Source organism: Pongo abelii, chromosome 19 (genome assembly GCF_028885655.2).
Source record: "Pongo abelii isolate AG06213 chromosome 19, NHGRI_mPonAbe1-v2.0_pri, whole genome shotgun sequence".
NCBI lineage: Eukaryota > Metazoa > Chordata > Mammalia > Primates > Hominidae > Pongo > Pongo abelii.
In genome coordinates this window covers 65,329,514-65,355,081 of record NC_072004.2, presented here as the reverse complement: position 1 = coordinate 65,355,081, position 25,568 = coordinate 65,329,514, and the positions used below count along the sequence as shown (strand labels likewise).

Below are 25,568 nucleotides of genomic sequence, written 5' to 3'. Positions count from 1 at the left end.
TAGGACCCCACTGGGAGAAGGGAGGGTGGGCAGGAAGTGCTGAGCCCTGGGTTTGGAGGAGGGACAGGGCTGGACTGAGAGGACCTGTTCCCAGGCCTAACCAAAACTGTTTCGTTCACCAGCAGCCCTAGGGTCGGGGGCTTGGATGGACCTTGGAGGTTGGGAGTTCATTCATTCTACTGGAACAGGCAGAAATTAATCAAATAATCATGTGTAAATAGGGCCCACAGGAAGGAAGCAAAGGCCTGTGTGTGCAGGCCAGAAAAAGGCTATCCACACAGGGTGGCCAGGGCACTTTCTCCTCTAAGGAAGGGATGCACCAGCCAGGCCTGAAAGAATGAGTAAGAGTTGGAGGATGGAGGTGGGGCAATAAGGTAGGGAGTGAGCTGAAAATTGCAGGTAAAGGATATAACACATGCCCCAAGGCAGGAGGGTACAGGAGGCTGGAGTGCATGGGAGGGAGGCAGTAGAACCAAGACGGGGGTGGAGAACAGGCCGCACTCTGCTGCACTTTGAGGACCATGGGAGAGCATTCAGTCCTTACCCAAGAGCAATCAAAAGCCACTGAAGACCTTGATTTTGGAGTCAGCGTTGGGATTGGGGGGCGGTGGCCAGGCAGTGATGTCACAGACACAGTCCTTCTCAGGACACATCTGTGAGTCCAGTAGGCTGAGAATCAGAATGCAGTCAGCCCCCTCCCATGGAGGAGCACTTCTCCAGGCTGGGGAGAGCCCTTTCCCCTCCTGCCATACCCTGGTGGAGCCAGCCCACTGGCCTTGTACCAGGTGCACCCAGTGAGTGGTTGGTGGGAGATTCTAATCCTGGGCCCAGGCCTGGCTGTTTGTGTGTGAGCTGGAGACCCACCGAGCAGCAGCAGCAGCAGCAACAACAGCAGCAGCAGCAGCAGCAGCAGCAGCAGCAGCCGCCACCAGATTTGCAGCCCAAGCCCCAGATTCCAGTGTCAGCCTCACTGCAGCTGGTTTCCTGCTGTGTGCTTTTGTGAGCTGACACAAAGCAGATGGATGTGCACAGAGCCCAGCGCACAGGCCTGTGGCTCCCTGCGCACAGCCTGCTGAAGTCCTGTGACCCCGGCAAGAGGAAGGGCTCATTAGGGAAGGTTTTCAGAGCCCCGACTAGCAGAGATGAATAGGACCTTGTGTTTGATCCCAGAAACCGCTTCACTTGCCAGAACAGAATGGCTAAAATAACCAGCCTTGCAAGTGTGCACATGTGGTGCGGCGGCTGTGTTGGGTGGGTTCGCATGTCACTGTGGGCCTCAGCAAGTACCCAGAAGAGCAGGATTAGACGATGTGACCATGTCGGGGCTGATGGAAACCTGACCACTTCTCTCTTTTTTGACTAGGGTCCTGGTCCTGGACAAAGGAGTAGTAGCTGAATTTGATTCTCCAGCCAACCTCATTGCAGCTAGAGGCATCTTCTACGGGATGGCCAGAGATGCTGGACTTGCCTAAAATATATTCCTGAGATTTCCTCCTGGCCTTTCCTGGTTTTCATCAGGAAGGAAATCACACCAAATATGGCCGCAGAATGGACTTGATGGCAAACACTGGGGGCACCTTAAGATTTTGCACCTGTAAAGTGCCTTGCAGGGTTAACTGTGCTGAATGCTTTAGATGAGGAAATGAGCCCCAAGTGGTGAATGACATGCCTAAGGTCACAGCTAGTTTGAGCCAGTTAGACTAGTCCCCGGTCTCCTGATTCCCAACCGAGTGTTATTTGCACACTGCACTGTTTTCAAATAACGATTTTATGAAATGACCTCTGTCCTCCCTCTGATTTTTCATATTTTCTAAAGTTTAGTTTCTGTTTTTTAATAAAAAGCTTTTTCCTCCTGGAACAGAAGACAGCTGCTGGGTCAGGCCACCCCTAGGAACTTAGTCCTGTACTCTGGGGTGCTGCCTGAATTCATTAAAAATGGGAGTACTGATGAAATAAAACTACATGGTCAACAATATATACACACTAGTCTTTTTGCACTTGTTCACAAGGTTTGGGGATTAGGATCTTTGGAGGAGGCCAAGAGGAAGATTTTCTACACATGTACATGGTTGTAGTTACCTGAACTTCAGACCCAAGAGCTCTTGGCTGCAAATATTGCCTTCACAGCCAAAATTCCCTGGGTAATTGCCAGTAGCTCCTGCTCTGCTGTGCAGATATTGTAAAAAGGTGAGAAAGGCCCTGAAATCTGACCTGGGGCCTCTTGGGAAAGCTGCTGTGAACACCTCCACGTTCATGTCATCCCTCAGCCCTCTACGCCTGTTTCTCTAGGGACTGCGAAGTGCATGATGCTGTTACTTCCTTGCTCATTTCGAAGCCTGTTCCAGACAGTTCCTATAACCAGTGAGGCCTGCAAGTCATTCATTTTCCTCAGTCTAGCCAAAGCTGAATGTGTGAGCACAAAGAAGCTGAGAGGCCACCTCCTGCCCAGAGAGAAGCCACCCACACTCCCAGGTTGGCAGACAAGATGTGAGGGGTGAATTAAATTTGTTTTCTTGAGCAAGCCAACAAAGAGTTTCTTTTCTGCAGGTCAGAGTCCACCTGGCACAGGCCTTCTATTTGGAATGGATCTCTTCTCCTTGTTCCTAAGTGTTCTGGTCTCCTCTGTCTCGCTCTCATTTCCTCTATCTTTGTCTTGGTATGATGTGAGTGGCTGTGGGTGATGATGGTTTTCTCCCCAACCCTAAATGGCTTGCAGTAGATATGGATGGAGGTGGATCCTTTGATTGGTTTTTTCTATATGCTCTGGGTCAGCCTGTGCTGCAGGACCATTTGTTAAAGGTTAATCGCATTTTTTTGGCAGGCTGTTTCTGCCCAGGATGTTTATGAGTATATGGAAGATGACTTCCATCCTTGTGATAAAGCAAGTATGAAAGCACAAATGCCCAAATTATTCTGCCTCTCCTTGGTGCTAAGAAAAGGCCTCTGCTATGCTCTCTGATTTATTAGGCCAATTTGGCTTGACGTCTGCTTTGTGAGGTGCTAGCTGGCCTGAACCAAAAGAAAAGCAGACTCATTCAGCATCAGTCTCAGCTAAAGATCTGGAAGTGTAAGGCTGTGTTTCCTCTCCTGTCTTGGGAGTTTGCTTCTGAGCTCATTGAGGCCCTGACAGGTGCTGACAACCCAAAGGAGAGGCTCAGTTGGGTAAAGTAAATAGGATAATCAAAAAATGTGGTTAATAGGGGATGACCTCCATCTAACTGGCTCAGCTACTCCAGGGAAATGAAGCTGACTGCTGTGAACTGGAAGGAAAGACGCCACACAAAATATCCGTCCCCAGGTGCTACTGACAGGGTATGAGCGGGATGTGGAGGAGGCTCAGGTGGAGAGAGGGCCCTTCTAATTTTCCTCCAGAGCTTCTGGTCTCTGGGACTGTCCAACAATTTGAACCCCCTATGATTAGAACTATAGTGCTGTTTAGGAAGCCAAAATGAAGGCGTATAGGATCGGTCAGTTAATATTTAATTTTAATAATACTTGTTATGTTTGAACAGTCAGCAATGCACAAAGAAAAAATCTTCAGTGAATGTTTACACACAGTGTGAACACATGCTTTAAATATGCAGTGGAGGAGGAGGGGTGAATTCACAGTTAACAAAGCTAAAAAAAAAATCCTTATTATAAATTACACAAAGCATATAAAAATATTTCTCTGAATGCATAGATTAAGACTTTAAACTCACCTACCAGCAACTGTGCAGTCTTATTCCACTGCGATACGCAGCAGTCAGTTGACCACAGAGGATTTTATAAAGGAGAAGAGAGACCAGCATAGGGCAGAGATACATCAAACCCACCTCTCACCAGAGACACCAGTCCCTTGCTTGCCTCTGTCGCTAAGCCCAGAACATGCCCTGCAGCTGCTCCTCTGGAGGCCATCTCCCAGCCACAGGCCTCCACTGCTCCACTTTAATTAATCTGGGTGGCTGAAAGTGTTTTAACCCAAGTAACTTAAGACATGAATTAATAGTGAATTTATTTCCTCTAGGATAGAACCAGACTTTATCAGTAAACTGTAACTTTTTTAGAAGCAAAGAAAAAAAGGTTACTACATCTAGTTAAATTCACTTCCGATTGGTTGAAACACAAGGGAGGGGCTGGGCGGGGTGGCTCACACCTGTAATCGAGCACTTTGGGAGGCCAAGGCAGGTGGATCACTTGAGACCAGGAGTTCGAGACCAGCCTGGCCAACATGGTGAAACCTTGTCTCTACTAAAATACAGAAATTAGCTGGGCATGGTGGCACATGCTTGTAATCCCAGCTACTTGGGAGGCTGAGGCAGGAGAATCGTTTGAACCCGGGAGGCGGAGGTTTCAGTGAGTTGAGATTATGCCACTGCACTTCAGCCTGGGCAACAAAGCAAGACTCCGTCTCAAAAAAAAAAAAAAAAAAAAAGAAACACAAGGAAGGTTTCTTCTTTAAAGCACTTGAGAGAAAGAGGGTAATAAGTAACCTTCACTCTGCTATGCAAACACTGTACAAGGGTGAGTGAGTCACCAGCAGTAATTGGTGGGATACAATTAAGTCACTAAACAGAATGATTCCATGAAGTTAGCCTTGAAAAACATCTCAACCTCATTTCAGCATTTAGGCAGCAGCAGGAGGCCATTATCTAAGCACAACATTCTCTTCCGTTGACATCTTCTGCACGTTCTCACTCAACTGTAGTGTTCTAATAAAATTAAGTTAACACAGTTAGGAAGTTGAGTTTCTTTGGAAACTATAGGCACTATGGGGAAAAAGCTTCTTAAGACAGCAGGGATGCTCTTCGATAGCTGGCTTCAAACCCCTGCTCTCCTGTTTGTCTAAGTGTGCTAGTTCTTATTTCTGAAGTTAAGCTGTTTGTTTCAACAAAACAGTGGCTGTTCTTTTAACATTAATGACACTGAAGGAAAGGAAAAGAATCCTTGAATGCATTCTTTTAAAAAATTCCTATTCCATACTCCAGAGTGTAATCAGGTGTTTTGTTTCTATTTTTCAGAACCAAGTCTGGTAGACTCATAACTGACTTTGTGAAGTGAATTGGTGGTAGTAGTCGGGGGATCACTAAGATCAAACAATTTGTTTACAAAAGCAACAGATTTCAGAATTGTGTAAAAATCCTAATAATTTCAAAATAACCTTTATCTTTGATACAAAAATAAAGATGCTAACTCCTTTAGCTCAGTTTCCCACAATAACCTTTAAAATAGCAACAGATTCAGTCTCAAAAATTGCTTTTCATTTGTAGTGGAAAATGAAAGTGGAGAACATGGAATAGCAATATTTGTGCTCTTCTCATAGGATGCAGTTACACACACAGATGACTGGAATCGCTTCAGAGTAAAAAAAAAGTGGGCTGGGTGCAGTGGCTCACACCTGTAATCCCAGCACTTTGGGAGGCCAAGGACAGGAGGATCACTTGAGGCCAGAAGTTTGAGACCAGCCTGGGCCACATAGTGAGACCCTGTCTCTATGGGCGGGGTGGGGGTGGGGGGCATTGTAAAAAAGCAGTTGCTCTTTTAGAAGGCATCAGAGAGCCCTCTAGTGACCATGAAGGGGAGTTAATGCAGAGACGACTCGAGAGACAGAAGCAGTCATGAGTGTTTACAAAGCAAAAAGTGAGGGAGGGAAAGCTCTTTTGGTTAACAGCATATTTACAATTAGTTAACTGTATTCTTAAATACTTTTAACCTGAGTAACATTTATAAATATGTTATAGGAAACCTCACAGTCACAAGTCACACTAGAATCCATCTGTCCAGTATCTGTGCTTTCCCCACACTAGAATCCATCTGTCCAGTATCTGTGCTTTCCCCAGTCTTTCTCTCCCATAAGTTCCCAATGTCAGGAGAGTTGTAAGCATGCAACACCAAGAAAAACGCATCCTGGCCCTTCAGGTGCACTGTCAACAGGAGTGGCTAGAAATAGGCTCCGCTCTCTCTCAGCTTCTGCTTAGACAACTCTCTTACATTCTGGACATAAAACACACTGGATATAGAACCTTCAGCTTCTGCCTCTCCAGACCACTTCTCAGCTGTTCAAAGCTTCAAGCAATAGGTTTATTGTGCACCAAGAGGCTTGGAAGAGTGGCACCGCTGCTTGGGGGTCAGGGGCTTCCTACCTTGGCAGAATGATGTTAGTATATACTATGCAGTGGCACCAGAGGCCCTCCCGGGCATCCGAGGCATTTAGATCAATGGCTTGTCCTTGGCCCAGAGGTGATGCACACTGTCATAATATTCAGTGATAAAAATCCCTGCTGCATTAGTAAGTCAGTTTTGAAGCTCTCCTGTTATAGCAAGGCCTTTCAGTCAGTGTGGATGCAGCATTTCTGAACAGAAAATTATTTTCACTTATCATCAGAACCAGTTCCAGCTCCTGGAAATCTTGGAGTCGAGCAACATCCTTGTCCTAAAACAAAAATACGTTAAACAGATTAACAGGAGCCACTTGTCTCCATGTTTGGTGCACTGTATTGATACCAGTATCTTGTCTTATTTCAAAACCTAGAAGAAAAAAAAAATCCCTGTGGCAGGCTAAGTCAGTGATAGTGCAACTAAGGCCCCAGGATGATTGGGTTGCAAAGTGGAAGTCCTTAAAAACAGCTCAGCAGCTGCGACAGCATGAGCACACACCGCGAAAGGAGAGGCAATGCACAGATGTTTCCCAGGTGCCCTGAGAAGCCAGAAGCCTGATGTCAAAAACCCAGAGATGTATGAAGGATCACACATGCATCTATGTGGCTTTGCTCTGTAACGGAACTTGGTCCTTCACTTGTAAAACAGAAGGCACATCTAGTAGTGCACTAAGTTAATCCTCACAGATCACTACAGAAACTGAAAATAGGAACACATGAATGATAATTCAGAAACCTCTCTCTGGTATCAACTTCCAAAAATGCCAGTGTGGCTGGTCTGAATGCAACTAGTTTGTAAGACTGTAACTGGCCAAACACCAGTTACAGATGTCTTTGTTCCTTCTCCACTCCACTGCTTCACTTGACTTGCCAAAAAAAAAAAAAAAAAAAAAAGCCAGTGTCTCTATAGACTCAATAGAAGGAAATGATTACATTTGGAAAATCACTCTTTGCTCCTTTTCTATTCTTTGTTTATTCCCTCAACTACCTCATATAACCAAGGAGGGAGCTAGGTATTTTTCAAATGCAAAAAGCAGCCATTCATGTTTAACAGACTTTTCTTACCTTCCTTAACAGAGTATTGGGTAACTTTCTGATCTTCTCCACTTGATCTGGATTAACACCCAGCTCACAGCAACACACTCTGAGCAACTCTTGGTAGGTGAGCTCCTGTCGGTCCAGTTCAATTTCAATGAAATCATTTTCTCGAAGAGATGGGTTCTGAATTCTTACCTTGAGTACCAGCTCTAGAAAAAAAAGGAGAAATGTTAATGAATAGTTCTGGCACAGCACAGCCTATGTTGTTTAAGACCTTTTCCAGAAGATGGTTATACTTAATCATGCCAAAGGTCTGTGCATGATTAACAGACCTGTTTGGTGGGAAAACCAAGTGCAGCCAGCAGGGTTTGCTCAGGACCAGTTCTGCCTATGCTGGGGCAGTTTCCTGCATTGTTGTCCGTACTTCTAAGGCTATGGTTCACAAAGTAAGAGCAAGGCAGGGGAAACCATTCCAGCTATGTAGAAGGATAATTTACTTCTGCCATTGGAGCTATGTAGAAGGATAATTTACTTCTGCCATTGGAATTAAGGAGGCAAAGTCTTAAGAACAGGTTTGGGTATCAAACTATACATGAACAGGGGAAGGGGGAAGAAGATTGTAAAGAAGGCATGGGCAGGATGTGAGTTACCCTAAAAAGATTTAACAATTATGGACCTAAAGGTATTTGTAAAATATGAAACTCCTTGCAAAAAAGACAGTAAAAGAGCCAAATGACAAGCTACTAATAAAAGCTGAAGTATAACTTGATTTGAATGTAGCACACCTTCATGATTTGAATGTAGCACACCTTCATGGCTTATTATTCATAGGTCTGGGATCTAAGCAATCTGCTCCTTTATTCTGAACCTGGCTGCCAAGACAGCCTGAGTCAAGCACCCTGTACATTTGGCAGTTCTGCTTTGTTCCCTGTATATGAATCCCTTGTGGCACCCCAGGTCACTGTTAGCACCTACAGTAGTAACTCCTCAAAAACAGGAAGTGAGAGAGTTACTTCTAGGAAAAAAGGAAAAGTAAGACTAGCTGCACCCTATGGTGTTTGACTGGATTTGGAAGAATCAGGATGAACTTGTGGTTTTTAATATTTTAAAAAGATATACATAGAGAAATATTGATATCTTTCCTGGCTACGTCCTCTCAACGGGCCCAGAAGAAATGATATACCTATAGCAATGAGGACACCTAGTGCCCACATCCTGGCGTCTGAATACCATTCTCAGTGGGCCCAAGTGGGAGGTAAGTTTGCTGTGTGCCCTAAATACCATTCTCCACCAAAAAGAACCAGGGCTTCTTGGAGAAATGACTGATTCCAGGGTTGGGGCAGGAAAAGTTATGCTATGAGCCTGGAACATCTTGCTGCCCCAGAAAGTAAGGCAGTGCTCCAAGAACAATGAAGACACGTGCAAGGGACATAAGAACTAGCTTCAAGGGGCTCCCACTGGCCAAATCTGGGATAATTTGAATAATTAAAAAACGATAGTAACAGATTATAACCCACTGAATAAAATAAGAATAGATGAGTCAATACTGATATGAATGAAGGAGAAGGAAAAGCCCTTCTTTACAGTAAAATACCAACTAATAAGTAGAGAAAGAATTATAGAAAATCATATCCCACAAAAATAATTGGCCTGGACTCTTCAAAAAGATCAAGATCAAAAATGATAAAGGGTAAAGATTCCAGATTAAAGGAAACTACAACGACGTGATAACTACATGCAACGTATGATCCTGGGCAGGGTGCAGGGGGCAAAGGAGTACAGATAGTCCAGATAGATATCAATAGTACAGATAGTACTATTTCTGTAATAGTACAGACAGTACGTATAGTAGATGAGGGAATACAAAAGGCAATGGTTGAGACAACTGACAAAATTTAAACATGGTCTATGGATTACAGAACAGCATTAGCTCAAGATTACATTTCTCAAATTTGGTCATTTGTACTGTAGTTATATAAGAGAATATCCAGCTGGGTGTGGTGATTCACACCTATAATCTCAGCACTTTGGGAGGCTGAGGCAGGTGGATCACTTAAGGTCAGGAGTTTGAGACCAGCCTGGCCAACATGGTGAAACCCATCTCTACTAAAAATACAAAAAAAAAAAAAAAAATTAGCCAGGCATGGTGGCATGCTTCTGTAATCTCAGCTACTTGGGAGGCTGAGGCAGAAGAATCGCTTGAACCTGGGAGGCAGAGGTTGCAGTGAGCCAAGATCACACCACTGCACTCCAGCCTGGGTGACAGGGCAAAGCTACGTCTCAATAAAAAAAAGAGAGAATATCCTTGTTCTTAGCAAAGATATAATGGAAACAATACTGAAGGGTATCAGGGTAAAAGGGCAAAAGGTAAACAATTTGTGAATTTGAGTAAAGGGAGTTCCTTATATTAGTCATGTAACATTTCTGTAAGTTTGTAATTATACCCAGAATACCTCATTAAATCCCACCCCTCTGGACAGCAACTACCCTGTTGCAGAGGCTGTTTGCTGATGAGGGGTTACCTTGCATATTAAATGGAAATGCTCCAGTGAAGAAAAATGGCTGGAATGCTGGTGCTGGTCCTGCATACGTCCCATTTTGAGGCTCCAGAGACATTGGTGGCTTGGACGGGACAGAAGAAAACAGGGAGCGGCTCTGACTCACTGGTGGCTGACAAACAGGACCCGGTTTTGTGCTTTCTGGTGTTCTGAGTATGGCAGAGGGGGCCGACACATCACCATTCTGAACTAGTGCCAAAGAGGTGTGGTCCCGGGGAAAGGCCCCTAACAGGGGAGGTTCCCCAGGGGGAAGCAATGGAGGTGAGCCATCTGCAGGGGGTGATGCAGGGGGTGTGGAGGGGCCCCCATTCTGCATCTGGGCTGAATCCTCTGCTGTGGGTGTATAGATAAAAGAGAAGGCTGGGTTGGCCAAATAGTTGGGAACAAAGGGCAGTTCTGACTCCTTCTTCAGCTGGGGGAGGTTGTCATCATCATCATCATCTTCTTCCACTTAAAAAGAAGAAAACAGAACATTTACACAGTCCTTTCAAAATTATCAAAACAAGGTGTCTTTTGGAAGTGGTGTCTTTTGGAAGTGGTGTCTTTTGGTATGTGACACTGGTCAGGTTCAGGTCAGAAGAAAAAAGAATACTTCATTAGGTTTATGATTACCATTTTTATCATTATCTTAAATTTTACAAATAAAAAAATAAAACCTTACAATGCTGACCTCCCCAGAAACAACCTGGAATTACTATCTTGGCACAGTAATTTGCTTTCAGAAATAGAACAGTCGCCGGGAGCGGTGCCCTCATGCCTGTAATCCCAGCACTGTGAGAGGCTGAGGCTGGCGATCACCTGAGGTCGGGAGTTTGAGACCCGCCTGACCAACATGGTGAAATCCCGTCTCTACTAAAAATACAAAATTAGCCAGACGTGGTGGCACATGCCTGTAATCCTAGCTATTCAGGAGGCTGAGGCAGGAGAATCACTTGAACCTGGGAGGCAGAGGTTGTGGTGAGCTGAGATCACGCCACTGCACTCCAGCCTGGGCAACAAGAGCTAAACTCCATCTCGAAAAAAGAAAAAAAAAAAAAAGAAATAGAGCAGTTGTTTGACCAGCATTAAGAATGTAGCCAATAATACCACAAGTCTTCAATGCGTCTGACAAAATCAAAAGTTCCCCCAAACACAGACTCACCTCCCATAATCTTCCTGATTTCTCTCCTTGATGTTAACTGGACTGGCATTTCTCCTTTTGTGGTAAGAATTTCTTTGTCAGCTCCTGATTTTAACAGGTAAGAGACCACCTGACCATGGTTTCGTTTACATGCCCAGTGTAAACAAGTCCTGTACCAAAGAAAAGAATGATTGAAAAAGAGGAGAAGTGATTTTGGATTTCAGATTCTAAACATTAGTAAATAATGTATACACAAGCCTGTTAGAGTTCAGCTAGAACCAGGTAATCAGGCTGGTAATCTCAACTTTTCACAAAGCCGATGATCAAAATATTTAATATGCTTAAATTTTGTTTTTAAATTTCATTTCTGGCTCCTGAGAAAAACTAACTTAACCTAGGAGTTTTAATTTCAATAGCTTCCAGAAGGTAAGCTCACTGGCTGGCTAACTCCAATGATACCGTGGAGTATACTCTATCAGTACCGCTCATTAGATCATCTCAGTCTCTGAAACATATTTTTCTATTGCTATATTCCTTTTCAGGGACTATGGAAACTCACTTCACATGCCACCTGAAGATTCAATATTATCAGGCTAACAACCATCTCCTATCAGCAGCTTGCTCTGTCACTTAAATTATTATTATGACAGCAGATATTCTTGTCTGAATCCCAGTTGCTCACTTTCTTTTTCGTTCTTACTTTTCTTTCCTTAACACACACACAAAGGATTTCCAAATTTCCATTTTTAAAAAGTTGGCTTCTCTAGTTCTCTCCAGAAGGCTACAAACATATCCTCATCTGCGTAAACATAAGGCACTGCACACATACTTTAATTCCTGAGGTACTTAAAAAATATACATCAACAACCAAAATTCTTCAAGAACAGGTTCTTCTAACATATAAGACTCATTTAAGTAAAACTAATCACCCAATACTGTACACAGAGGAAGCAATTCTGCACACTCTGAAGGGCTACTATTTTAATACTGTACAGAAACATAATTAGCATGCCAGCAAAAACTCCATCTTAACAGAAATGAAAGATTCAGAGCAACTAAATCCATCCCTAGGTGCCAAAGCTGACTGTATATTATGGAAGGAAAATACTTTTCGCCCCTGTGTTTTGAAATGTCTTCTTTCACCAACTGTCTAATTGAACTGAGATAAATATCTTCAGAGCTCTTATAGCTAAATACAGAAATGAAGATTAGAACAAATGTTCAATAGTGAAGGTTAGTTCACTAACCTGGGAAGTATAATTATCTGGAAAGTTTATATGATTCCAGGAAAAAGCTGATTTGCCCTGGGCTTAACATTAGTAACTTACAGAAAGTTAGCATGTCTGGCTGGCTGGGAGCAATTCCATTGATGTCTCAGAGTGACATTCTACATTATGGTTCATTAGAATTAGATTATCCAGGTTCCTTTAAGGTGTATTCCATGATGCAATGACAAAATTATTGCTAATTTGGGAAAAATAAGAGTCTTATTAAGTTTGGGAGAGAAGAGTCTTGATCAAGCTCCCTGAAGGCAAGGAAGTGTTTGCTTGGCATGTATTAATTAATATTTACTGAATGGGCCAGGCGCGGTGGCTCACACCTGTCATCCCAGCACTTAGGGAGGCCAAGGCAGGTGGATCACTTGAGGTCGGGAGTTTGAGACCAGCCTGCCCAATAGGGTGAAACTCCATCTCTACTAAAAATACAAAAATTAGTGTGATGGTGCACGTCTGTAATCCCAGCTACTGGGGAGGCTGAGGCAGGAGAATTGCTTGAACCCAGGAGGCGGAGGTTGCAGTGAGCCAAGATTGCGCCACTGCACTCCAGCCTGGGCAACACAGCAAGACTCCGTCTGAAAAAAAAAAGTACCGAATGAGTAAACTAAGGATAAAGTGGACCTTGCTTGAAGTAGAAGGATCCAATCTACCCTTGATTCTGGCCAAACTGCAACCTTGAGCGTGTTTGTGTGTGGATGTCTGTGGCACAGGCTTAAAAAGTGAACAATTATAATGATAAGCGAGCCGTCAAAAATGAATGAAGCAGGATGAGAAAAATATGCTCCCTTTTGGAAATAAAATGCTCACTTGCTAGTAGTAGATCACTTGTTCATGGCAAGCTTGAGAGTAAAGGAGGTAATTTACTACCAGTGGGTCTGAGAGACTCTGGGACAAACCAACTTGCTAAACTACCACCCATGTAAAGCAGGGTTAAGTCAACATAGCATGGCCCCCACAGCCCTGTGCCTTAGTGATCATCATTTACAGTCCAGAGCTGTGTGGCTCTGGGCAGCCATAACTCAGAGCCCCTGCAGCCAGGTAATATTTTCAAGTTCTTCATGAACCAAGGGTTATGCATGACACTTGAATTACAACTGATGTAGGGGAATGATTAGTGATCAATCTAATTGATAGATTACTCTATCTTTGAACTTCAACTCCTTAAGCTTTACATTTGCAGTCAAAATATCTTATTAGTGTCAGAAACTATTTCAGACCTGTGGCACTGGGTGTCATTCATCAACTGGGCATCACTCATTGGGCTGAAATTGTGATTACTGAGCAACTAAGAATTGAAAGCAGTCACCATTCTGCTTTGCAATGCAAGAGAGTACGTTTTTTGAGGGTAACATTATATTCCATTACCCAGCATATTGCTTCATAATAAGAAAATAACAACAATGGCTAACACAGGTATAACGCTTTACATGTTGGACATTGTTCTAAAGGCATTACATGTATTAACTTATTTAATCCTCTAAACCCATGAGGTAATACTATTGTCAACATTCCCCCCATTTTACAGAAGAGGAAACAGACATCAGCAAATAAATAAGCAAAGCACGCAGTACGCTAGGTGGTGATGAAGTATGACAGCAATAGTAAAGCAGGGAAAGGCATTAGGGAATGCCAGAGGTTGGAAAGGGGCATTGTGCAACTTTAAATTGAGGGCCCAGGAAAAGCCTTGCCAAGAAGGTGACATCTAAACTAAAAGCTGAAGGTGGTGAGGAAGCAAACCATGTGGTATCTGGAGGGAAAGCATTTAAGAGAGTGGGAAGACAAAACGCAAAGATCTTGAATCAGGACTGTCTGGTATTCCAGAGAAAGCAAGGAGGTCAGGGGAAAAAGGTAAGCAGAAGGGCAAATCCCATGAGATTAGCACAGAGGTAAGGAGGGAAGATGTGGGGACAGGAAGCAGAAATTGTAGGACCCTGTACGCTTTTACTGAGTGAGATAGGAGCCATTTTTGAGCAGAGTGAAATGATCTGACTTACGTTTTAAGTCAGGATCCCTCTGACCACTGTGTTAATTAAGAAGACTATATGATATAAGCTTAGGAGCAAGGACACTACTAGGAGGCTATTGTAATAATCCAAGCGAGAGAAACAATGGTGGCTTTGTACCAGAGGTGTAGTTGTAGGGTTAGTGAGAAGTAGTCACATTCTGACTGTATCTGAAGGTGGAGCTCATAGAATTGGCTGACTGGATGTCGGCTGTGAAAGACAGGAGGCAAGCAGGAGGCAAGCAGGGTGCCAAGGGTTCTGGCCTGAGCACCCCTGAGAGGCTGAGGACTCAGAGGAGCAGGCTTGAGGTGGTAGAGGGATGAGGGGAGACTTGGAATTCAATCTTGGACATGTTGAGTTTGAGGGGCCTATTAGACAGTTCCTCCAATTAAATCTACAAGAGGCCGGGCGCGTTGGCTCACGCCTATAATCCCAGCACTTTGGGAGGCCGAGGTGGGCAGATCACCTGAGGTCAGGAGTTCGAGTCCAGCTTGGCTAACATGGTGAAATCCCATTTCTACTAAAAATACAAAAAATTAGCCAGGCATGGTGGCACACACCTGTAATCCTAGTTACTTGGGAGGATGAGGCAGGAGAATCCCTTGAACCCGGGAGGTGGAGGTGCAGTGAGCCGAGATCACGCATTGCACTCCAGCCTGGGTGACAAGAGTGAAACTCCATCTCAAAAAAAAAAAACCTATAAGAAGCCTCTTCAGGCTACCTCAGAATCACTTCACTAAACACCTGCTATGGGGCAGACATTGTGTTTAGGAGGGTAGGTCTGGAATCAGATACCAGGTTCGTTTACTGGCTCCACTAGTTACTATCAATCCTATGACCTTGGGAAGGGGCACTGTGCAAAGTGAGGAAATGACTTACGCTTTCTGGGCCTCAGTTTCTTCATCTGTAAATGGAGAGAACAATAACTATGTCCCCAGGTAGTTGTGAACAAGCTAACACATGTAAAACACTTAGAACCCTATCTGAGCTGGCCGGGCGCGGTAGCTCACGCCTGTAATCCCAGAACTTTGGGAGGCCGAGTCAGGCGGATCACAAGGTCAGGAGATCGAGACCATCCTGGCTAACACGGTGAAACCCCATCTCTACTAAAAATACAAACAACTAGCCGGGCGTGGTGGCGGGCGCCTGTAGTCCCAGCTACTCAGGAGGCTGAGGCAGAAGAATAGCATGAACCCGGGAGGCGGAGCTTGCAGTCAGCCAAGATAGCACCTGGCACCACTGCACTCCAGCCTGGGCGAGAGTGCGAGACTCCATCTCAAAAAAAAAAAAAAAAAAAAGAATCCTATCTGTGCTGCAAAGCAAGTTCAATAAATGTTAGCTATTTATTTTATGCTTCATCTCATTAAGGGCTCACAATACTCTTCTGGAACAAGTAGAAAATGAAGCAACTCGGGCAAAGTCCCATAGCTAGGCAGGAATGGAGGTGAACCTGCAGGAAAGACCAGGCTCCTTCTATACAACACCTCCTCCCAGTGCCAAAATGGTAATTCACAGCTTTGAACCAGAGGAATGCTGAGAAAAGGTTACATACACAACAGCAAGTTTACAAAGACCTGTAAAAAAAAAACAGAACAAAAAGGTAGTATCCACTGTTTCCTGGCCTTCTGGACAGCTGTCCAGGCTGTTTTCTTTAGGGAAATTAGGTAGAAAAAAATTTTTTTTTGAGACTGGGGTCTCGCTATGTTGCCCAGGCTGGTCTCAAACTTCTGGACTCCAGTGATCCTCCTGCCTTGGCCTCCCAAAGTGCTGGGATTACAGGCATGAGCCACCAGGTCCCACCAGGAAGACAGACTTTTTTTTTTTTCTTTTGAGACAGAGTCTCGCTCTGCCGCCAGCCTGGAGTGCAGTGGTGTGATCTTGGCTCACTGCAACCTCCGACTCCCTGGTTCAAGTGATTCTCCTGCTGCAGCATCCCAAGTAGCTGGGATGACAGGCACACGCCGCTACCCCCAGCTAACTTTTGTATCTTTAGTAGAGACAGGGTTTCACCATGTTGGCCAGAATGGTCTCGAACTCCTGACATCGTGATCTGCCCACCTTGGCCTCCCAAAGTGCTGAGATTACAGGCATCAGCCACCGCGCCGGGTCCAGGTAGACTTTTGAGGCAGTTTGGAAACCATGGTTCTGGTGCTATCATATTAATAGTTATGTGGCCTAGGGCAAGTTATTCTCTGGGGTTGAGCCTCTCTCCATTGTCCCTTTCAGTTCCAAAATGGATGATTCCACTTAAAAAAAAAAATGTAAATTCACTTTTTTTTTTTTTTTGAGGTGGAGTCTTGCTCTGTCACCCAGGCTGGAGTGCAGTGGTACAATCTTGGCTCACTGCAACCTCCGCCTCCCAGGTTCAAGTGATTCTCCTGCCTCAGCCTCCCAAGTAGCTGAGACTACAGGTGTGCACCACCACGCCCAGCTAATTTTTGTATTTTTAGTAGAGACGGGGTTTCATCATGTTGGCCAGGATGGTCTTGATCTCCTGACCTCGTGATCCGCCCACCTCAGCCTCCCAAAGTGCTACTCACTTTAACTCTAAGCTAGCAAAATAGTCTGGCTAAGCATTACCTGAATCAAAATTTTTAATTTTAAATGCAGAGAGCGGAATAATGCCACATTCAGTAACTTTATGTTTTGACCACCAGCAACATCTTAAGATGAGACTCCTTATTTAATTGGGAAGAATTCAATCTGCAGGCAGACATCTAAAGTCTTAGGTGACATTCTGTATTTGAAATTGTAATAAGAAAACTGGCCGGGAACGGTAGGCTTACATCTGTAATCCCAGCACTTTTGGAGGCCGAGGCGGGTGGATCACTTGAGGCCAGGAGTTTGAGACCAACCTGGCCCCATCTCTACTAAAAATACCAAAAAAAAAAAAAAAAAAAAACAGCCGGGTGTGGGGGCACGCGCCTGTATTCCCAGCTATTTGGGAGGCTGTGGCAGGAGGATCACCTGAGCCAGGCAGGTAGAAGTTGCAGTGAGCCGAGACTATGCCACTGCACTCCACCCTGGGCGACAGGGCAAGACCCTGTCTCAAAAAAAAAAAGAAAAGAAAGAAAATAATTGATAGGATAAACAAATGAGTCTTCCCTCAAACAGGCAACTGTAGGCAGCAGCAGCAAATCGGTTGCAGTGAAACAACAGAGAAGCAGAATGGTGATGCAAATGTGGTTTTTTTTCCTGGTCTTGGCTAAGGAAATCGTGCTAGTTTATAAAACTCATATTTGCTCAGTTGCTTATGCTTTTAGCTCTGCAAGATGTGTTCTCCAGAAGCACCTACGGCAAATTAACTCAACACTCGAATTGGGGTGAGCTCCAACGCGTAGTCGCTGAGAATCACTGCCTCCAGCACCGCTCTGACCAAGTGAGCCGGGAGCGCGGGGGAAGGGGGTAAGGCACCAGAGTCCCAGTGGGCGCTGCCCCGAGTGGACCACGTGGGCCGGGATTTGGGCAGGACGCGCTCCCGACCGCACGAGGCATGGGGGCCAGGGCTGGCCTCAAGAGGGCACAATCTCGGGGGCCCGAGGTGGCAGGCCTCGCCGTAGCCAGGCGTCCAGGGACAGCGCTGGGCCCAGGTCGCGACTGACTGCCCCACGCCTTCGGACCGGCTGCCCTGACCCTAGGCCTCCCCCGCTCCCCACTTACCAGCCGTTGACCTCATTTTGGGAGTTCACATCCACCCCGCTCTCCACCAGTTTCTGCACCTCCCGAATGTCCCCTAAGGCCGCGGCCTCCCGCAGCCTCTCCTGCTGCTCCTTCTGCTCTAGGAGGGCGTTCATCTTCCCACAGCCCCAGGCCCCCGCCCCGCCCGGGGCCTGTCAGCGCCGCCGCCGTCGCCGCGGCCCGCTCCCGGCCATGGGGAGGGAGCGCGGAGCTCGCCCGCCCTGCTCGCGCCTCTGCCCGCGCCCGTCCCGGGACTTCCGCTCCCTCCCGCGGGCCGCCCCTGCTGCTCCCGGCCCGCAGGCCCAGGCCTCCTCCCTGGCCGCGCCTCCCGAAGGCTGGCTCCGGGGGACCCTATTCAGTGTGACAACCCTGACCCAGATATTTTCCGTTCCGACCCGGGGCTCCGGCGCCCGGGCTGGCTGTTTATGTAACTACTGCACAATATTATATGCCATGATTCATTGACTATTTTTAGACCTCCCCACCCCGCAGTTTCAAGGGAGGAGGACAAGACACATGAAAAGAGAAAAAAGCATAGTTGAGAGCCAGAAAAGCCTTATCCTCTGGTGCAGGCTGTTTACCAGGCATCCAAAATAATTGGTGGGTTCTTTTTGTTGGGATTTGGGGTTTTTTTGTTATTTTCCCCCAGTTTGGTTGGCTCCTTTTCCTTATCTGAGCCAATTCTTGCCCAGCAGGATGGGGGAATGGGCTGAAAACGATCCTACTATAATACGCCCATTATTACAGAGATAGATTGCACTCTTCTTTTTGACAGTGCTTGGGGACAATTCAGTTAGAATATTTATTTCAATTGTTGTTGTTTTACATCTCATTTTAGACAGGATTTCTTCTAACCTGGCTTTCAGGAAAAATATTTATATTGTGCTCACAGTTTATGAACTGTAATTACTGCTTACAGATTGTAATTAGTTACTCTTCATGAAGGCCATATAAGGAGAAAAGAAAGGAAAAACACCAAAGAGGCTTTGGAGGTGTCCTGGTCCTGATTCCAAGTGCTCTGGGAAGAGCTGTGGTGTACATGTAAACAGCATTTTGCTTGACTTCTTGCCCGATCTATCTAATGAGGCTCAGAGCCTCGGTTGGCACTGTTTTATACCCAGTGGGAGAACAAGGAAATATTGTTTTGCTGAGCCCAGGTGCCCTGAAGAGATCCTCCGATGTGGCACAGGATGGAACTTTACAGATGGGGTCAGGATTAAGGAAATAGCCCTGGGGAGGAAGGGAGGAAGGCCTGAACAAGGAGAGATGAAATAGGAAGGGATAAATTTAGGCATGGAGTTTTCATTTCCGTCTCTTGGGGCGGCTAGGATCTGCACAGCAAGCATTTTTCTTGCTACAGTTTAAGAAAAATCAATGTCTGTTTGTTTAGTATACAGTAATTCACACAGTACACAGTGCACACCAGGTGGTGCTGAATATAAACTGACCACACACTTAAATTGGCCCCCATGGCAAATTGTAACCCTGCTTGAGCTTACATTTTCATTTGTTCCCCCAATTTAAATTTTAATTCTCACATCCAGCATGATACTCCGTCTGAAACTGATGTGTATGGCACTGGATTTGAGTCCTTCAACACAATTTGAGTGACATGGGAGTAGGTAGTGGCTTGTTGTTTTTGTTTGTTTTTGAGACAGAGTCTCACTCTGTTGCCCAGGCTGGAGTGCGGTGGGGCGATCTCTCGGCTCCTTGCTGAACGTCCAGGTTCAGGCGATTCTTCTGCCTCAGCCTCCCGAGCAGCTGGGATTACAGGCCTGTGCCACCACGCTCGGCTAATTTTTGTATTTTTGGTAGAGACAGGGTTTCACCATGTCGGCCAGTCTGGTCTCCAGCTCCTGACCTCATGTGATCCGCCAGCCTCGGCCTCCCAAAGTGCTGGAATTACAAGCATGAGCCACCGCACCTGGCCTGTTTTTTTTTTTTTTTTTTTTGGTTGTTGTTTTTTGTTTTTAATGCAGTTTAAAAAATTGTTCGTGACTGCACCCCAAAGTCTATGAGTTCTCTTTTTTTTTTTTTTTTTTTTTTGAGATTTTCACTCTCATTGCCCAGGGTGGAGTGCAACGGCGCCATCTCGGCTCACCTCAATCTCCGCCTCCCAGGTGCAAGCAATTCTCCTGCCTCAGCCTCCCGAGTAGCTGGGATTACAGGCATGTGCCACCATGCCTGGCTAATTTTTTGTGTTTTTAGTAGAGATGGAGTTTCTCCATGTTGGTCAGGCTGGTCTCAAACTCCCGACCTCAGGTGATCCACCCGCCTCAGCCTCCCAAAGTGCTGGGATTACAGGCGTGAGCCAGGGCGCCCGGCCCTCAAAGTCTATGAGTTCTCTTTATGAGAGTTTGTCAAATGTCCCTTCCTTAAAAGGATTATAGCATGTACCCTACATAACTGCTATATCCGTGAATATTAGTAGATCTTCTTAAACTCAACCTCTACTTACTCTGATTTCAGTCTTCTGTTTATTATCTTCAGATTAAAAAAAACAAAATTTTATCCAGAAAAAAAACTTCTGATCTTGGATATAACTGAATGTAACCTGCTGGCTGTTCTATTACTACTTCCCTTTATCTCTACTCTGTCTTGTCTCTAGGGAACTACCTAACTCACTGAACTGTATTAAGCATGTAATGTTTGCCAGTCACTGTTCTAGTCACTGAGGATGCTGCTGCAAATGAATCAGAGTCCTTGACTTCGAAGAACAGTTTATCAGGGGAGACAAGGCGAACAATAGAATGTGCTATGCATTAAAATAGAAACAATGTGGCATAGTGGTAGTGAGTATGGAGACAGATGCCAGACTGCCTGGGTTTGTATGCCAGCTTTGCCAGTCATATAATCTTGGATGAGTTATTCAACTTTCCTGTGCCTCAAATTCTGCACCTGTGAAACAGGCATAATAGTAGCACCCACCTTGCAGGATTGTTCTATGGATTGAACGAATGGATATGTGCAAAGCCTAGACATCTTAAACATTCATTGGATCATAGGTGGGTTATGACAAAGTTTACTTTAGGGAAACTTAACCTGGCAGAATGGGAGGGCAGTGGTTGTCAAGAAACAAGGATAATGTTCGGGTTTCTGGATGATTAGATGGTGGTGTGATTTATTGAGATTTGGGACAAAGGATGAAGAGAAGGTTTGAGGTTTGGTCATGAATTCACTTTTGAATCTGTTGACATGAGCTTTCTGAGGACCTTTTAATTACTACTACTCTTTATTATCTGCTACTATCAACTCATTGCCAGGCACTGCAGGAAGTGCTGTACGTGGATTATCTCATTTAATCCTCACAACAACCCCTCTGTAAAACAGGACCATCATTATTATCTGAGGCTCAGAGAGGTAATTAACTTGCCCCAATGCTGGCCAGGCACGGTGGCTCACGCCTGTAATCACAGCACTTTGGGAGGCTGAGGCGGGCAGATCACCTGAGGTCAGGAGTTTGAGACCAGCATGGCCAACGTGGCGAAACTCTGTCTCTACTAAAAATACAAAAATTAGATGGGCTTGGCGGCAGGTGCTGGAGGCAGAGGTTGCAGTGAGCCAAGATAGCGCCATTGTACTCCAGCCTGGGCAACAGAGTGAGACTCCATCTCAAAAATAAATAAATAGACAGAGTAGAAATAAATAAATAAATAAACAAACAAACTTGCCCAATGCTATACATCGTAGTTTGTGATGGAGCAAGGCTTTGAACTTAAGTTCAACTTCTGAGCCTGTGCTTCCTTTTCTGATTTTCATTTAAATGGATATGTTCAGTAAACCAGTAGACAGTCATGTGAATGGGTATTGCATTTAGGAAGGAGATCTGGGCTGGTGATTTGTATTTTGGCAGTCAGCAAAGGGTGCTAGCTGAAGTCATGGGACTAGAAGAGATAGCCCCAAGGGAGTCTGTGAGTGCTGAGAGAAGACTGCTGCCGGGCGCGGTGGCTCACGCCTGTAATCCCAGCATTTTGGGAGGCGGAGGAGGGTGGATCACCTGAGGTCAGGAGTTCCAGACCAGCCTGGCCAACACAGTGAAACCCTGTCTCTACTAAAAATACAAAAAGTAGCCGGGTGTGGTGGAGCACATCTGTATACCCAGCTACTCAGGAGGCTGAGGCAGGAGAATCACTTGAACCTGGGAGGTGGAGGTTGCAGTGAGGCGAGATCGTGCCACTGCACTCCAGCCTAGGCAACAGAGTAAGACTCTGTCTCAAAAAAAAAAAAAAAAAAAAAAAGACTGCTGAAGACAGCCAGGAATGGTGGTTTGTTCCTGTTAATCCCAGCTGCTCAGGATGCTGAGACAGGAGGATTCCCTTGAGCCCAGGAGTTCCAGACTAGCCTGGACAACACAGTGAAACCCTGACTGTGAGATCCTGTCTTAAGTAAGTAAATAAATAATTTTTAAAAAGAAGACAGCCAAAGACTGAAGAATACAGATGGTTCCCAACTTATGATGGTTACAGTTAGGATTCTTTTACTTTACAACAGTGCAAAAGTGATACACAAAAGTGCAAAAGTAAGTAGAAACCTTACTTCCTGTAACCAAACAACTATTCTGTTTCTCATTTTCAGTACAGTATTTAATAAATTACGTGAGATATTCAACACTTTATTATAAAATAGGCTTTCTGTTAGATGATTTTGCCCAACTGTAGGCTAATTAAAGTGTTCTCAGCACATTTAAGGCTAGGCTAAGTTATGATGTTTGGTAGGTATATTAGTCTGTTTTCACACTGCTATCAAGAACTACCTAACACCGGGCACAGTGGCTCATGCCTATAATCCCAGCACTTTGGGAGGCCAAGGCAGGTGGATCACTTGAGGCCAGGAGTTGGAGACCAGCCCGGCCAACATGGAGAAACCCTGTCTCTACTAAAAAATACAAAAATTAGGTGGGTGTGGTGGCGCATGCCCATAATCCCAGCTACTCGGGAGGCTAAGGCACAAGAATCACCTGAACCTGGGAGGCGGAGGCTGTAGTGAGCCTAGATTGTGCCACTGCACTCTAGCCTGGGCGACAGAGCAAGACTTTGTTAAAAATAAATAAATAAATAAATAAATAAATAAAAAAGAACTACCCGAGACTGGGTAATTTATAAAGTAAAGAGGTTTAATTGGCTCACAGTTCCACAAGGCTGGGGAGGCCTCAGGAAACTTACAATTATGGCGAAGGCGAAGCAAGTGCCTCCTTCACAAGGTGGCAGGAGAGAGAGCAAGAGAGCAAAGGGGAAGTGCCACACTTTTAAACCATCAGATGTCCTGAGAACTCACTCCCTATCACGAGAACAGCATGGGGGAACCGCCCCCATTATCCAATCACCTCCCACCAGCTTCCTCCCTGGACACATAGGGATTACAAATTGAGATGAGATTTGGGTGGAGACACAGAGCCAAACTATCCATAGGCTAAGTGCATTAAATGCATTTTCAACCTAATGGACGTATTGGGATCTAACCCCTTTGTAAGTTGAGGAACATCTGTAGTCAATATTTTAATGATGGACAGAAGAGAAGAAATTCTCAAATGAGACTACAGAGGAGCAGCTATTAATAGACTAGCAGGAGGAAAAGCAAAGGAGTGGGAGGGTTTGGAGACAAGGGAGTGATCCACAGGGTCAAATGCTGCAGAAAGGGCAAGAAAGAAAGGGCTGAAACACATGAAATGGGTTGAACCATCGCAAACTTGCTGGTGCCATTGGAGAGGAAAGGTGCAGTGAGGTGGTACAGGTAGCCACCAGACTTTCTTAGTCCATTTGGGATGCTATAACAAAATACCACAACCTGGGTGGCCTATAAGCAACTGAAATTTTTTTCTCACAATTTGGGAAGCTGAAATTCCAAGATCATGGTACCAGCATGGTCAGGTTCTGTCGAGGGCCCTCTTCTGGGTTGCAGACTGCCAGCTTCTCATTTTTTCCTCACATGGCATGGCAGAAGGGGCAAAGGAGCTCTCTTGGGCCTCATTTGTGAATGGCATTAATCCCATTCCTGAGGTCTCTGCCTTCATGACCTAATCACACCTGAAAGGTCCTGCCTCTTTTCTTTTTTTTTTGAGACAGGGTCTTGTTCTGTCACCCAGGCTGGCACCTGACCTAAAAAACGAACAAAAACAAACAAACAACAACAACAACAAAAACCTTTCATTCTAAGGGAAGACATTGATATTTGCAATATCGTGTGACAAACCCAAAAATGTGCAAGGATGCTTCAGGTAAAATGATGGCACAAAGGTGATCAGTGTGTAGCAGGTGGAGGTCCAGGGTGGCTTTGTGGAGCTGCTGAAACTGGGGCTGTGAGCTGAAAGATGAGTAGGGGCTTGTATCTGTAACACCGGCTGCTCAGGAGGCTGAGGCAGGAGTGAGACCGTCTCTGAAAAGAAGATGAGTAGGTGTTGCTTGCTGCTGGAATGGAAGAGCTTTCCATACCTGGAGCAACGTAGATGGTGAAATGCAGGAATCAAGGGTCTTCCAAGTACTGGAAGCAGTAGCAGATGAAGTTGGAGAAGCGGGTCAGAGCATGGACCATCTTGTGGTGTTTGAACCTTAGAGTGGAGATGATGGGGAGCCATCGCCTCTAAGGTTGGAGGCGTTTTGTTTGTTGGTTTGTTTGTTAGTTTGTTTTTTTGTTTTTTGAGACCCAGGCTGGAATACAGTGGCGCCATCTTGGCTCACTGCAGCCTCTGCCTCCTGGGGCTCCAGCAATCCTCCCACCTCAGCCTCCTGAGTAGTTGGGACTAGAGGTGCGTGCCACTACGTCCAGCTAACTTTTGTATTTTCAGTAGAGACAGGGTTTCGCCACATCACCAAGGCTGGTCTCAAGCTCTTGAGCTCAAGCAATCTACCAGCCTTGACCTCCCAAAGTGCTGAGGTGTGAGCCACTGCACCTGGCCAGTTGGAGGCTTTCGAGCAGGGATGAGACACAACTAGATTTACATTTAGAAAGGTGACTGATGGTCGGGCGTGGTGGCTCATGCCTGTAATACCTGCACTTTGGGAGGCTGAGGCGGGCGGATTGCCTGAGCTCAGGAGTTCGAGACCAGCCTGGGCAACATGGTGAAACCCTGTCTCCACTAAAATACAAAAAAAAATAAAAAATAAAAAAGATGAGGAAGATTCTAGACCCAGAAAATTACTACCCTGGTTCCTGTCAGTGTCACTGCTGCTCCACCTGGGGGATGCTGAGAGTCCATTCACGTATATTCAGCAGGGCAATTCAGTGGAGAGTCTTTATCACGAATATCCATTCATGAATGAATTGCTTAGGCAGAGCTTTTTTGTTGTTGATTGAAATATAATTCATGCATCATAAAATTCACTCTTTAAAGGGGTATGCTTTAGTGATCTTTAGTATTACCCACAAGCTTGTCCGACCATTAGCACTGATTCCAGAACATTTTCATCACCCCGAAGAGGAATTCCATACTCATTAGTAGTCACTCTCCATCCCCTTCCAGCAACCATCAGTTGACTTCCTGTCTCTATGGATTTATAATACCTATTCTGGATATTTCATAGAAATAAAATCATAATATATGAAAACAAAAACAAAAACAAAAAAAAACAACAAAAAAAACAGCTGGGCATGGCGGCGTGCGCCTGTAGTCCCAGCTACTCAGGAGGCTGAGGCAGGACAATTGTTTGATCCTGGAAGGCAGAGGTTACAGTGAGCCAAGATCGTGCCACTGCACTCCAGCCTATGCAACAGAGTGAGACTCCATCTCACACACACACACACAAAAAAAAGAAAGGTGACTG

General features: G+C 45.3%; 2 protein-coding genes across 2 annotated transcripts in view; one reads left to right on the top strand and one right to left on the bottom strand.

Moving 5' to 3' along the window:
* ABCC3 (ATP binding cassette subfamily C member 3) overlaps positions 1–1,975 on the top strand; it is a 57,280-nt gene extending 55,305 nt beyond the window's left edge. Inside the window, exon 31 of the mRNA XM_024235337.3 lies at positions 1,364–1,975. Within this exon, the coding sequence (XP_024091105.1) occupies positions 1,364–1,472 (109 nt within the window). The 3' untranslated portion in view covers positions 1,473–1,975. The remainder of the gene's footprint in view (positions 1–1,363) is intronic.
* Positions 1,976–3,467: 1,492 nt separating this feature from the next.
* On the bottom strand, positions 3,468–18,169 carry ANKRD40 (ankyrin repeat domain 40). The gene is made up of 5 exons (XM_002827369.5): positions 17,794–18,169; positions 10,875–11,023; positions 9,698–10,183; positions 7,203–7,384; positions 3,468–6,412 (listed from the first exon to the last, which is right to left on the bottom strand). Exons 1-5 carry the CDS (start codon positions 17,925–17,927, stop codon positions 6,266–6,268), a joined length of 1,098 nt encoding a protein of 365 aa, XP_002827415.1. The 5' UTR covers positions 17,928–18,169; the 3' UTR covers positions 3,468–6,265.
* Between the last annotated feature and the right edge of the window lie 7,399 nt (positions 18,170–25,568).

Coding starts and splice junctions, on each gene's coding strand:
- ANKRD40 (XM_002827369.5), bottom strand. CDS start 17,927: ATGAACGCCCTCCTAGAGCAGAAGGAGCAGCAGGAGAGGCTGCGGGAG. Junction 11,024..17,793: donor CAAAATGAGGTCAACGGCTG/GTAAGTGGGGAG, acceptor TCTTTGGTACAG/GACTTGTTTACACTGGGCAT. Junction 7,385..9,697: donor ATTTCCATTTAATATGCAAG/GTAACCCCTCAT, acceptor TTTTTTTTCTAG/AGCTGGTACTCAAGGTAAGA.